Here is a 14,845-nt window from a genome sequence, read left to right as displayed (position 1 = left end):
AGTTTAAATTCAAGCTGTGACCATCTGCAGTTCATAATAGATTTCTCATTTATAATATATGACTTAACTGAATTAATGCATGTCTTTAAATTTGGAAAGCATCTTTAAATTTTTAGTGCTTCTGTTATTTATTTGGTAAACTGACATCACCCATCCTTAGTATTTCCCTTTTTGGGCAGTGTCTATACAGTAGCTTTCTTATTCTGATTTGTACTTAAATGTCTGTAGTCTTTATTGACATTCTCTGCTGATTCTTAAAGTTCTTTATGTATTTCAGTAGATACCTGTGATGTACATGTAGAACATTCCTTACCTGTGGATGACACTTAGTAATTAAATGCCTTTTCATGTTTCTTGATTTATTTTTTTTTGGTTGCTGCTGTCAACTTTTAAAAAATGGGATATTTCATTGTGACTGGACTTCCATCTGAAAATCATTGGCTATTGTAAGGTAAGGAGACTTATGTTGTTGTCCAGAAATGTGTGTTGATACAGACAGTTTCTCTTGTGCAGTAGACAGTTTTGCTGACAACATCAACAAACCTGGTTTTGGAAACTTGACAGCCAAAAGTGATTCAGCTCTCTATTCTTTAACTACAAATTTTGAAAAATCCAGTATACCTTCATGTGAAAGGAAAGGATTGAAATCCTCTTCATGTGCTCTGTCATCTGCATTCAGTGATGATTTGTGCAAAGGATCATTTTGTGCACCTCTGAATAAACAAGCAGAGACGCAACTACCAGAAAGTGCTAATGCAGTAAGTTTGGTTCCTGACAGTCAAGATGTTTACTGTAGCATAGGAAGTAACCCACTGAAGTGCAAGGAAACGCAGGACTTGAAATCCTTGCTGATGCAGGATGTGGTTTGTGATTCTTTGAGTCCTGATTGTAATAGTAATGCACATTTTTATAGTCCTTCATGTTTAGCAAGTGCTTTAGGAAACTCTGTTCTTGATAATGAAGTCAGTCATACTATAAATAAAAAGAATGAACTTCTTGAAAATTTATCTTCACTTGCACAAAGTAGAAAGCAAGAAAGCCTCTCTTCAGACATGGCTGCTTTGCCAGTATTAAGATCTGGAAATACATCATTGGCTGACTTGCTTCAGGAGCACCAGGAAAGCAGTGCTAGCCACTGTTACTCTTTGGCTGATCTTTACACCCAGTCAACAGCAAATCTCACTGATAGGAAATTGGGAGCCTCATCATTATCACAGCTAGTAAATCAACCCCAAACTTCAGGTGGGATGCCAGAGCTAACAGGATCTTTGTCTTCTCTAGCCCTTTCTGAAGTTTGTCCAGTAAAGGAGATTGAGAATTTATCACTCTCAGATTTAATAGCAGAGACTATTGAAATAGATAAAACTCAGCAAGGGATGGACTTGCCCATGCACGATGTAATTGAATTGAAGCCCTCCCAAGGAACCAACATTGATTTAAGTGTCCTTGTAAAAAATGCAGATGTATCTACAGAGAAAAGTGTGGTAGGACAGTCAAATATCTTTAGTCCCGAAACGAAACTTGTGAAAGAAAAGCAAGGAAAATGCTCTGGTTTTGCCAAAACTAACAGAAAACCCAAAAAAGGGCATGGTCTTAAGAGGCAGGATTTGTCCCTTTCATGGATAAAGGCTCTGCGTGCAAGACCTTCAGCTTTTGCTTTAACCTTGTGCCTCCGTTATCCTCCCAAAGGGTATAAGCGGTGCACAGTTGGGATACACAAAACATTCCTATACAGTAGACAAGTACAAGATGTAAAACCCAAGGAAACTGGTCCTACAATAGCCATAACACCATTTGATTTCAAATCAGCATCTCCTGATGATATTGTGAAAGCTAACCAAAGAAAAGCTTTTACAAGACAGTAGTGAGGAAAAAACAAAAAAAGGCATCAGTGTTGATATTGAATTGTATTTAAAAAAATCAATATAGGACCTATTTATGATCCAGAACTGATTTTTTTATTATTATTTTTTAAATTGACATATTACAATTCTTGCTGATAGGTAGAAATTTGTATGTGAACTTTTAAAGTGCTGCACTGAATATCCTAATTTTTGCATAATTTTCACTGACAGTTTAACATTTTTAACTTTTGGAAAGTCTTGAACTCTACAGATATTGCATGTACAAAATTCTGTAAACACCATTAGACTTCTTGAAATATTGCTTTCGGTGTTGAAGATGCAGTTCATTGGGACAAACGGTGAATTATTATTTTGTAAAGTAATTTACTTTTGCTATATGGTGTATAGTTTGGGGAGCAGGAACGTCAGTTTATATCACAACTGTTTTATGAAATGTTCTTAAGGTTAGATTTTCTGATAAAGGTATGTTATTAAACTATCAGTCTTATAATGGATGTTTCCAGTCAATGTCATTATTCTATCTTGATACTGATCACACTATTACAACAGAAATGCCTTTAGTTTTTAAAAGCCTCAAAGACCTCAGGTTTTGACAGTTCTGGTTGTGGTAGTACATGTGTAGTTTTTGATAGGACCAAATTTGTAGGGGAGCAAACAAATTGTTGTTGTGCCCTGCAACTCCAGTTAGCTATCAGAATGTGATATCCAGCATTTTAAACCAGCAATTTTATAGGTATGTACATGCTGCATGTATTTCATAAGGAGTTTCCCTAGGATTCTATTGTTTATCCTCAAACCTTTCAGAGAAGTGCTGAAGTTTCAGTACTTTCAACTGTAGCATGAAAGTCTTTGCTGACTGAAAAAAAAATAAGGCAAAGCCTAAGTGCTGTTTGTGTCTGCCTCGTCTTTTTTGATGAAAACTTCCTTCAAAAATGGAAGTGCATTCTCTTCTGCTGTTTGTACACATTGCAGTTACTTTGAATCCTTAGATGAAAGATCCAAATCAGAACATTCTGGACTTACTATGGTGCCCCGTTATTCAAGTTAGTAGCTGCATGTATGTTTTAACTTTCCTTTTAATACACATTATGACCTCTCATATATTCCCAGTGTCATTGCCAGTATTTTAGATTCAGAACAGCAATAAGTTCAGTAGAGATACTGCTGCAACTAGAAAAATGTGTGTTTGTAAACTAAAGCTAAACTTGGCAGCTAGTATGAAACAGCAGATATGACTTTCATCTAGTTTTAATCCAATTTTTTTGAGCATGTTAGATCAAAAAAAAATACAAAACCTTTAGGTTTATTCCTGACTTCAGATTGCACTACGACTTGTTTCTAAATAAAATAAAACAAAACAAAACATGTTCCAGTTCTCAGGTACAAATTTAATGGTCTGTATATTTTGCTTGTCTATACATCTGTTTGTCTAGTTGATGCATCTGTCACTTAGGACTAAGAGCAGTGTGATTTTTTGACCTTGTGAATGAAATTAATGTTTCTTACCCTAATTAATAAAAGTTTTATATAATGACAGTGCTGCAGTGTTTATGTTCCAGTTGATGTGTTAATTGATCCTAACCCATTTGGAGTTCCTTTAAAGAATTAAATAATATAATCCAGTGTATATACTATGATCTGACAAGTTCATTAGCGGGAGCATAATTGAATTCCTGAAAAGACTTTCTATGGAAGTCTGGTGGATACTGATTGTTCTATTGTTTGTTTTATTGATTAGTCATAATAGCAAATTCTACTGTGTTAAAAATAAGAAATGCTTTTCAGTGATCTCTTTCTCTGCCGTTAATCCAAGCTTTAACTTCTCCCTGCTTAAAAATCCAAGTCTGTTTTTCCTACTGACCAAAGGGTCCTGTTAGCAGAGTTTGTAATTAAAACTCAACTTTTCCCAAAATTGTGTGTATTTTTCTAGTAGAGAAATTCTGATTTTTCGACATAAAATATGAGTGCAAAGTTTGGCATTGTCATGCCTGTTGTATTTGCAGGTGGGTTTGCTTTCCTGTGTTTCAGATACTCCAGAAGACTTCATTAATGTCAGCAGAAATTTCTAATACACGTGGGTCTTTTAAAGTTGAATAGCTTTGCTTTCCCATCTAAATCTTTTCTCTGTCTAACTTCTCTTTTGGTTCTGGTCTGTTTTCTCATTCCCCTGGCTGCCCTTATTTGCATAAAACTCCATAGCATTTGTTATCATTTTAGAGCGTGAACTGGATGTACAACTAAATATAGGTCCTGTGGATACCATTGGAACAAGTAGTAGGGTACAATGTGTAGTACTAGAAGCTCAGTTTTGGCATAGTCTTCATGCTGATTAAAGCTTGAACAAGTGACTGAAGCCAAAGAGCATCAGCACTGTATGTTTATTATGGATCTTGCTGTGGAATTGTTACCTTAGTAAACAACTTTGGATCTTGTTAGGCAGCTAGATTTTCATATATAATTACTTTTTCATTGGCATTTGACTCTGGTATTAGTGGTCATGATGGAGCAGTATATGCTGTTCAGTGTGTAAACAGTAGGGGAGGGATTTTTCCTCAGTTTGCAATCCTGAATCCTGAAGTGAGCCTTGAATTATTACAGACCTGCAGGCTAAACACTGGAGAAGGTACCTAAGTGGTGGATTAACTTGAATTCCAATTTATTTTCAGCAGAGATTTATTTTCATGCCTAAACAATTTTATAGTTTTGTTTTTCTAAACAAAAAGTATTGTGTCACTATATTTGCTTTTTAAATTAAGCAGGTTTTTTAATAATTTCCTTAATTATTTCTTTAATTATTTACTGAGAATGAGTATATGGTTTCAAGGACAGGTTTAATTGTGTTAGAATACTGCATGATATGGTATGTGGCATTTTTGTGTAACAGCTGTGTTTGGCCTTTGCACTGAAGGGTTTGTGCCTAATGAGTGTTAGAATTCTAGTAAACTAAATTTGCCTGTTTTATGCTTATTTTCTCAGTTTATGTATATAATCCCCCCCCCCCCCATTTTGCAGCTGCTCTCTTTGGCTAATATGGGTTAATTGTGTTACTTGTTTTGGAATTCACATATTAACATTGCAAAATACTTGTCTGTGTTTGCATATAAACAGAAAAAGTTAATATTAAACTGCATAGACGTACTACTCCTGTGTACTCCTAATGCATTTAGTACATCAAATCTATTTTGTGCATAATTTTTAAATGGCTGCTGACTATTTTTAATACAAAATTGACTTCTGGATGTTGCTTTATGTATATAAATAAAATGCATATTATTAAAGAACTGAGTTAATTACATTTTCTTTTTAACTTACCTGATAGAAATAGGGTTAAATGTTCTGTAATGTTTGTATCTATTGTCCAGTTCTTGGCCAGGTTTGTATGGGCATTCTTTGCACAGAAGATTCCTTTGGAGAAAGTGAGGCAAAATTTGGACAGTTCTCAAGATCTTAAATTTCACATGCAGCAAACTGCTTGAATTTCTAGAACTGTTGCACAATAGTATTTCAAAATGTTATTTTTAAGAGACTAATAGGTGCAGAGTGGTAGTCTTTGCAGTCTTGTGTTTTGTCCTATTTCCTTACTGTGCATTCAGAAATTTTTCTGTAATCAACAATTTCTGAAAATCTGCACTTATGCAAACTAGTACTGCAAAAATGAGTATCTGGACAAAATATTTGTATGAAGAGAGGATATGGCTTGTCTTTTTATGAAGCATACGTACTTTATTACAGTGCCATTTTACAAGGGCAATAGTTCATACATGAGGTAGGGTTACACAGTCGCATCTTTTTCAAATCTAAAGTACTCAACTTCTCAAGTTTTTAAAATGTTTTTGTATTAGGTTTCATTGTGGATCAATATTTCAAGCAAATATTTCATCCCATTGTAATTCATCTAGTAAAGGTAAACTTCCTAAAGTGCTGAAGGAGAATGCTTCTCTGTGTTTTGGGTTGTTGATTGTTTTTGGTTTTGTTTTGTTTTTTCTTTTGTTTTTGTTTTTTTTTTGGTTTTTTTTTTTTGTTTTGTTGGTTTTTTTTAATAGAATTGAATTTCCATGGTTATCTTGCTTTTCTTTTTGTTTCATTTTGTTGACATGTAGACAGCTGCTAAACTTAGATTTTATGTTCAATTTACTGCATCCAGACTTCTAATTAGAAGATAGGAAGTGACAATAGTCCAAGTTTCACTGGACCGATCTGCACTGGCGAACAATGTGAGAAAACAAAAAGCCAATGGTGATTTTTTAAATTTATTTAGTCACAGTCTTGTCTTCCCAAATTGCTGTCTCAATGCTGTTCAATGGGAATGGATCTCTGTTTTAGTATTGCTGCATTATGCAGCAGTTGCTCCTTTGTGTGATCTATTCAAGTACTCTGTATTACCAAAAAGTAAAAGCTAATTGCAATTTGTGATTTTAGATGATTCTTGAGATGAACAATCTGTATGAAGCTGCTCATCAGCTTGTAGTATCATTGAGGAAGTGTTCTTTATCTGGTTTGTGGATTTGTTACATTGCATGCTTAAAAATGGCCCATTAGAAACAATTGTCAGTGACTTCTGAAGTACGTCAGTAGTTCATTGCTCAAATAGTTAATAAGTGTGCTTAGTGTTGGTAGGATTCCTTTAGGAAATAACCCATTGCCCTGTAAGCTTCTGGTAATAAGACCAGCATATGACTAGCACCTATAAAATGATTGTGGTCTGTAGAGATTAAAATGGTATTTGAAAGAGAATCTATGAACCACTTCTTAAGAATTAGACTTATGAAAGCATAGTGAAAATTATTTTACTCTTTTTATAATGAGATCATGGAGATTTTAGAGAAGAGTTGCTCGTGAATTATTTACTCATCATCAGTGAGGTCCCAGCTGACTGGAAGCTGGTGAACATTGTCCTGATTTTCAAGATGGGCATTAAGGAAGACCCCAGAAACTACAGGCCCATCAATCTCACTTCAGTGTCTGATAAAGTTATGGAATAGATTTTTCTGGGAGGTATTGAAAAACATCTTAAATACAGCACAGTCAGTGGTCACAGCCAGTATGGCTTCATGAAAGTCCTGTCTGATTTTGTTTTATTACAAGGTAACATGCCTAGTTGGCCAAGGGAATCAGTTGATGTAATCTTTTTGGATTTCAGTAAAGCTTTAGATACTCTCACAGGATCCTTGTGGACAAAATGTCCAGCATGCAGCTGGATAAACACATCGTGAGATGGGTGAGCAGCTGGCTCATGGATCAGGCACAAAGGTTTATAGTGAGTGAGGTGACCTCAGACATCTCTAGTGAGGCTCAATCCTTGGCCCTGTGCTCTTCAGCATCTTCGTAAATGATGTGGACACAGGACTGGAAGGGATAATCTGGAAGTTCACAGATGATGGAAAACTGGGAAGAGCTGTGGACTCCCTTGAGGGCTGAGAGGCCCTATAGAGAAACCTCAATAAATTGAAGAGTTGGGCAGTCGCCAACCAAGTGAAGGGCAGCAAGGGCAAGTGTCAGATTCTGCACCTGGGATAAGACAACCCTGGATTGTACAGACAGACTGGGGAATGAGAGGCTGGAGAGTAGTGCCATGGAAAGGGCCCTGGGGGTCCTGGTCAATGGCAAGTTGAGCAGGAGTCAGCAGTGCCCTGGCAGCCAGGAGAGCCAGGCCTGTCCTGGGGGCACCAGGCACAGCATGGCCAGATGGGCAAGGGAGGGGATTGTCCCCTGTGCTCTGAGCTGGGGTGGGCTCACCTCCAGTGCTGGGGGCAGTTCTGGGTGCCACAACATAACAACATTAAACTACTAGAGAGCATGCAAAGGAGGGCCATGGGGATGGTGGAGGGCCAGGAGGAGAAGCTGTATGAGGAGCAGCTGAGGGTCACTTGGTCTCTTCAGCCTGGAGGAGACTGAGGGAAGCCCTCATTCCATTCTCCAGCTTCCTCATGAGGGGAAGAAAAGGGGCAGACAGTGATCTCTGTGGTGACCAGTGACAGGACCTGAGCAAATGGCCTGAAGTTGTGTCAAGGGAGGTTTAAGTTGGATACAAGAAAAAGGTTTTTTCACCTCGAAGGTCGTTGGGCACTGGAATGGGCTCCCCAGGGAAGTGTTCTCAGCACCAGCCTGACAGAGTTCAGGAGGTGTTTGGATGATGCTCTTGGGCCCATGGTGTGACTCTTGGGGTTGGTGCTCTGCAGGTGCAGGAGCTGGACTTGCTCCTTGTGGCTCCCTTCCAACTCAGGAATTTTGTCAATGTGTGGAAGGAATAGTGGATGAAGATGGATATTATTTTGATATTTTGAGTCCTGTTTATCCATGACATGAAAGAATGAAAGCTTAATACAGATTTCTCTTTTTTGACTGGTAGCATATGTTCTTGACATGTGTAGCATTTCTTAGGTGCCCTTTGTTCTGGTATTGGTGATATTCAGAGATTGCAATTTGAAACACAGTCTGTAATAAGTTGTTCTCACTATAGTCAAGACAAGCAAAGATTTTTGTTTCAGGAAATGTAGCTGGTATTTATGGGTTCTCTGAGAAATCTTTCTTAAAATCCAAATTTCTAAAAAATATTTATGTGAAAATGGTACCCTCAGTGAAAAACATTTGCATTTTCGTTTAATTTCTTCATGGTTTTTTTCCTAGCTAAACTACATTTTCTTTTCTTTTTGCTTGTATTAGTGTTGCAGAACAAACAGATACTGGTGATTGAGTAAGGTTCTATTCCATTTTAGGCACCATTAACGGAATTGTTAACCACTTTATGACATTAAGATTTTTGATTTTAGTGATGCTTAAGCAAGAAAGAGGTCAGATGTCTGTAAATGTGCAGTCCTTGCAGGAAATAAAAAGCGATGCAAACTGAGTCTGTTTGGTTTGGTTGTTGTTGGGGCAGCAAGGAATCTAGAGTTGAGCTGTCTTTGTGGTGGCACTGGCTATTTTGTTTTATGGTAATTTCTCAAGAATACCACCAAGAACAGGTCTGTTCTTATAAATATTTAATAAGAAACAAACTTCACAGTAGAGAGTCAAGGTTGAAAGCAAGGCACAGGAAGCTGAAAAGCCTTACTCATGACATGGCAGATAATTAGGAATAGAGCACGTCTCACATTTAAGTCTAGGTTTGTAGGTATTGAGCTTTACTACTTTCTTTTTCTTACAGAGAAGCAGTTAATAAATATTAATAGAGAAACAGGTATTCCTTCACTGACATGTACCTTTAGTTTATGCTTTTTATTAATTCTGCGTTTATTCAGGATTTTGACATAACTGGTAATACAGTGTGGGCAGTTTCAAGAAAAGAACAAATAAAATTGCCAGGTGCTTACCTTGCATTTTGTTAATGTGTCTTTTCATTTTCTGGAAAATTTTTTTTTGCCTCTCCTGCATAAGTATCTTCCTTTATTTTTGCTTTACATTGGTAGCATTTAAAAACGAAAAAATCACACAAACATCACCACAATGTGACTTGATGTAATTAGCTCTTTCTTTTTCCTCCGTTGAATGCAGCAAGCTTTGGTGTTGGTTCAGAATGATACATGTTTCTCTTCCCATGGACAAATACTTACTTGTTTTCTGTCTTTTTATGTTGCTGTTGGTCATTGTGATAGTGGTTACTTAGTGCAAAGTGTCAGAATGCAGATTATTGGCCTTCAACAGATAACATTTATCACTTCTGGTTGTGGTTAATGGACAAATGAAGTTGGGAGCCTTCAGTGACCAAAAACCAGACAAACTGATACTTTTGGATTTTATTTATAGGGAGAATTCCAAAGAAGAGCAAACTTTCTGAAGTTTAATGGTGATGTACAATATTTTTTCATTAGCTTTAGATTTCCTCAGGTTTTACTGCCATTTATCATATTAGGCTCTGATGCTTTGATTTTCGTCATTTAAAAATCCATTATTTATACATTGGTAGCTGAGAAGAAATTTTTATTCCCAACTTCAGTTGGATGTGGTAACTTTTCTGTAACATTACAATTCTCAAGTGCCTGCTATAGGGATGAGAACCTATTGTACATAATTATACTCAGATATGTTACGCATTCCGTCTGTGACAAAGAAAATGTGTTCTTTTCTTAATGGAAATGTTTGAGATCTGACATGATATATCTTAAATCATGGAAAGTAAATGAGAATTTAAAACTTCCGTGTTTTGGGTAAGAAAAATATATACACAGACTTTGCAAAGTTACTGCATCTTGACTGTGTGGGTTTTAGAAAGGAAGTGGCTTATTTCAGGGAAAAATGTGTCACCAGCAATGAAAAGCTTTTTTAAATCCTTTGAAATACATTTTTGAGATTCTCCTCATACATACTGTACACCTACACTGGAAAAAGTGACACTCCAGGCTTTTTCTGAGTTTTCCTTCATGGTCCTCTAACACTAGCATGGTTTACATTTGTTAGGATGAAGTGTAAACCAATACAAAGTCATTTCCATAGTTGACTGTATTATCTATGGAAATTGGGTGTTGTGCTTGGAAGCTAAGGGAGCTTGGATGAAACTAAAAATGATTGTGTCCTTTTTAGAACTTTGGGATTCCAGAAGAACCAGAGATCCTGGGGAAACCGTAGCTCCACTTGTTCTTACAGTGTTCTCTCTCAGTCCATTTAGGTCATGGTAAAGATCAACTATCACGTGGTTTTCTCTGTCTTTAGAAGGTAAAGTGAAGAATTTACTAAATTCTCAGATGGGATTGCTGGATTGTTGGCAATGTATGATTGGAGTCAGATTTTTTTTTTAAATCCTGTTTTAAGGATGAATGAATCACTGCTGCTGTAGTGCTATTGTTTATCAATTTAAAGATTGCAAATCCTACCTGAAGTTGTACTTCAAGTTGTACCAGAAGACTACTCAAAGCAAGGGAATGCTATTGGGAATGCTGACATGGTAGTGTTTCGCAGTTGAAAACTAGTGCATTTCAACTCCAGAAACTAATAAGACATCTAAACATTAGAAGTGACATATCCAATCCAAAATAGTGGGAGCAAAAGAAGCAGACTAAAATACATTACCTACTGGTAAAAAGGAGCTTGAGTGCTAACAGGAAACTGGGAACATTCAGAAAATAAGTTAAAAAGTAAAAGCCAGGTTGGTGTAAAAATCCAAGCTTTAAACACAAAACTACTCACTACTCCTTTTCTTCTTGGGTGACAAGACATGACCCATTTTTCATCATCTCACCTTCTGTGTTCGCAGCCTTTCAGTCTTCAGCAAGAACACTTACAAATATATGAAGTACCATTTTCCTCCCTTCTGTTATACTCATGATGATTGAAATGGTCATTAAAATTAAAACTCATGAGTCCACTGTCAGAAATTAATGCTTAAAATGCCAAAAGCTTGGAAAACTCGCTGACTTTATTGTGGAAAATACTTGTGTCTGCAGAAGTTGTAATGCCCTATTGTCAAAGACACGCAAGAGTTTTGACTGGTTGTTGCTTCAGTTATTTTTGTATGTTTTTTACTGCCTATAGAAGCTCACCCTTAGTGGAAATTTTGTATCTAATTAATTCCAAAATATGAGTTGAAGTTATTTTGGGTACTCCTTGTTGGAGTCCCTGCTGCAACTTTTTGTGGTTTTAGAATCACATTTTCCTATTTTTAATGTTTTCCTCTTCCCTATTGCTGACCCACATAAACAGGAAAATGACTAACTTTGCTTGTCCACTAGGGAAGATAGAGTAACTGTGCTTGAGTTGGAAAAAAAAAGGGGGAAAAAAGTGCTACCCAAAGATCTTAAACACTTTTCAAGGCAGAAGTGTGCTTTAATTTTTATGTTTTTGATGCTATTTTTATGATAACATGTATGCAAACAAGCTATTGCAAGATTGTAGATGCTATCTGTGTACTTACAGGTGCTACTGTAAATGTGTAGACAAAAACATGAAGCAATGAACTTGAGTCCATGCGAGTTCCCTTCTTAAAGTCATGACAGAGTGAAATGCACTGCTTCAGGCTCTCAAGTGAAATTTTTCTGGTGTTGATCTGCATCTAATAAGTCTTCCAAAGCTTGTCTAAAACTGCAGGCTGTACTTTACTCTGTTCAATAAGGTCGTTTCCTTGATAAATAGAGTTAGAGCTTAATTCTAGGATTTTGTATCAGTTAGCCACTCAAAGGCCTACTGTCAAATCACCAAATTAATGGTAGGTTCTCTAAATCCTTAGCAATGTTCGTTGTTTCTGGTAGAATCCATAATATATTCCTTAGAGAAACGTGTTTCTGGTATGTTATCTGTTGTATCTAGGTGTTTGTACAAACTGCACAGCAGTGGTCCAGGAGAACTTTGTGGCTTTTCAGATAAGATTAGTCTCTAAATTGGTAGTAATAAGTGTGTGAACTTTTCTGTGTTAGATATATATTTTTTCTGCTAATATGTTGGTTTTGATACTGTGGAGGTTCTGGACTGCAGATAAATTAAGTACCTTTGATCGGCCTTCTGCATTGATGCAGCTTAAGTTTGTTTTGCAAGTTAGATTCAGAGATCTTTAGCAGTTTCACACGTAGCATTCAAATATTCTTTGGATTACCAGTAAGATATTTAAATAAGAAAGAATGCTGAAAGATTTTTTTTTCTTTTCATTTTTATTAGCCATTGCTTCCTTGTCATTTCTGCCTTTCCTTAAATGTACTCTATTTATGAACAGGACAAGATGACAGTGTGGCAAACTAACTCTGTTTATTTAGGAAATCAGTAGGGTGCTTTCCATAAGAATTAAAGGAAGCAGCACAAGTAGATGTTGAATGAAGCCTGTTGATCTTACAGTGAAGACATACAGAGAATTTCACAAAAATTAACTGGAAGAAAATTAATGTGACAGTAAAGTATGACTTAGTAGTATCAAACTTCTTAATCTGAGAGTTTCGATCTCAGGCTTTGAGAATGTGGTCATCCTCTCCTGTATATGTATTTGGTTATTTCTTGTCTTTTGTTAAAGTTAGCTACTGTGTAGGTTTGTGTGTGTGATAATTGATCTTTCATCTGTGTAGTGCTGAGGACAAAATTCAGTTTGCACTCTTTTCTTTCTTTCTTTCCAAAAGGCCGGAGCTGCTCGAGTTTCAGAGGTACATGCAAAAAAAAAAAAAGTGTCCTTTACAGCACAGGAATATCTGCAAAGTCTACCAGCAAGAGATACTAGTGGTATAGCTAGTTATATCAGAAAAGCTGTAAGATAGAATAAAATATTGGTTCACAGTGTCATTATCAACAGTCAAGGTCTCTTCCAGTTGTGAGCAGTCACGTGTGGGATAGCACAACTTCACCCCATTATGTTATGGACAAATTACCAAGATGAGCATGACTGGACTTGAAGCCTCATTTCTCTTTGTTTCTCTTCTGATGTTCCACTATGAGTGGCAGATAATATTGAGAGGGGAAGATGTTTAAAGTGATATGTAATCAAAAATAGGGAAAGCATTCTGCTAAATAATAGCACATTGTGAAATGTAATCTCTAGTAGCGAATTGTAGGTTGTGAGCACATTGATGGTGCACCTACAACCTTTGGTTTCATGATGAAAGAACACTGAAAATAAAATTAAGTTGGAAGGAAGAAATCTTAAGTGTTTTCTCCTGGTATTATGTTTTTTAAAATTGAATGCCTCTAGAGTACTTAAACTGTCCCATCTACATAGAAATAATTTGTAAATCTAATATTAAAAAATATTTTAGGCTGAATCTAAGAAAAAGTGTTAAACTTTACTTTGCTTTTCTGAAATTTCTCGGGAAGAATTGCGATCCTGCAGTTATTCTTTTTAACCCCCCCACTTAATATGTTGATGTTGAGTAATGCAAAATTGAACCAATAGCATGACACATCATCCCTTAATCGGAAATATTGGAACAGTTAAGGTGGGGAAGAGTAGTTTGATCGATATTAATCTTATTTAGAGAAAAAATGCAAAGGAGAAACAGCACCTTGTAAATTATTTTCTTTGTTGTCTTAAGTGTTTTTGTTTCATTATTTTACATTTAGTCCTAGTACAAGAAGCACTGTTAATGGGTGTATGTTCACTCAGAATGTTTCCTTTGAACAGATTGTGTGAAGTGTTTAACTTGACCTAATTTGCATGTGCAAAGATCAATGTATTTTAATTCCTTTTGTGTCTGATTTGTTGTTTTTTAATATTTACTGTTTCTGAATTGTATAAATTTGAACACTTATAATTTTTAGCTTCAGAGTAATTGTTCAGGTGGCTTTTAGATGTATGCATTTAACTGCTAAAGATTCAATTTTTAAAAATAAACTCAGTTAATCTATTATTTAACTTTTTACAAGGTATACATTTTCAGTAGCTGCCTAAGTTTTGGATATTAATAGATTAGTTGGAATAAGAGTTTGTATACGAGATAGTTGCAATAGCAAAAGAGGTAGGATTTTCAAGTTACAGTACGTTTTAGCCATTCTGTTTTGTAAAACTCTAAATACCATCTCTCCTACTCTATCATATTTGATTACATCTCTGGTAATTAGGAGCCTGTCAGCTCCTAGGTCTGGGACTTCTGTGCTGGTACCTGTCACCTATCAGAGGTACCTTTTCCATCATTCATGTGTATTACTGGTTAATGTGAGCTATTTGCAGTAGTTAGATATTTACCTTTTGTAAATTCCCATTGAAAATGAAAATTCCATTCTTTGAAAATGAAAATTCCTGTTTTCTTGGGGACATATGGGCAGGCCCTGTTCTGCTGGATTGCTTTAAAAAGTGAGAGCAAGTATTAGGTGTAACATCTTAGCTCCTATTTCACTTCTTATTCTTGGGTTCACTGAGCTAGCAGCCTTGCATAGAACACAGCTGTTTCTGAAGGCGAGTTTGTTAGAATGTCAGTCTTGTGTTTTACTGGCTTTCTCTTCACTGGAGCCTGCCTTCCAGCATCATTACTTCGATTCTGGTTAATACTGTCAGCTTTTTTCTTGTCATTTCCTCAGCTTACTAAAATTACTCCTGATCAAGAAATCCAAACACTAAACATTGTCTTTTGGGAGTTTGG

At 36.2% G+C, this 14,845-nt stretch overlaps 1 protein-coding gene across 3 annotated transcripts in view; it reads left to right on the top strand.

The window, feature by feature from the left end:
• HBS1L (HBS1 like translational GTPase) overlaps window positions 1–14,845 on the top strand; it is a 58,500-nt gene that overhangs the window by 7,298 nt on the left and 36,357 nt on the right. Inside the window, exon 5 of one of the 3 annotated variants that reach the window (XM_064413248.1) lies at window positions 457–3,399. The exons of 1 other annotated variant lie outside the window; for it this stretch is intronic. In XM_064413248.1, the coding sequence (XP_064269318.1) occupies window positions 457–1,865 (1,409 nt within the window). In that variant the 3' untranslated portion in view covers window positions 1,866–3,399. Of the gene's footprint in view, window positions 1–456; window positions 3,400–14,845 lie in introns of those variants that run through there. One more of the 3 variants, XM_064413251.1, reaches the window with a different exon arrangement.

This window comes from Passer domesticus, chromosome 3, assembly GCF_036417665.1.
Source record: "Passer domesticus isolate bPasDom1 chromosome 3, bPasDom1.hap1, whole genome shotgun sequence".
Classification (NCBI taxonomy): domain Eukaryota; kingdom Metazoa; phylum Chordata; class Aves; order Passeriformes; family Passeridae; genus Passer; species Passer domesticus.
This window is presented reverse-complemented; position numbering and strand designations above follow the sequence as displayed.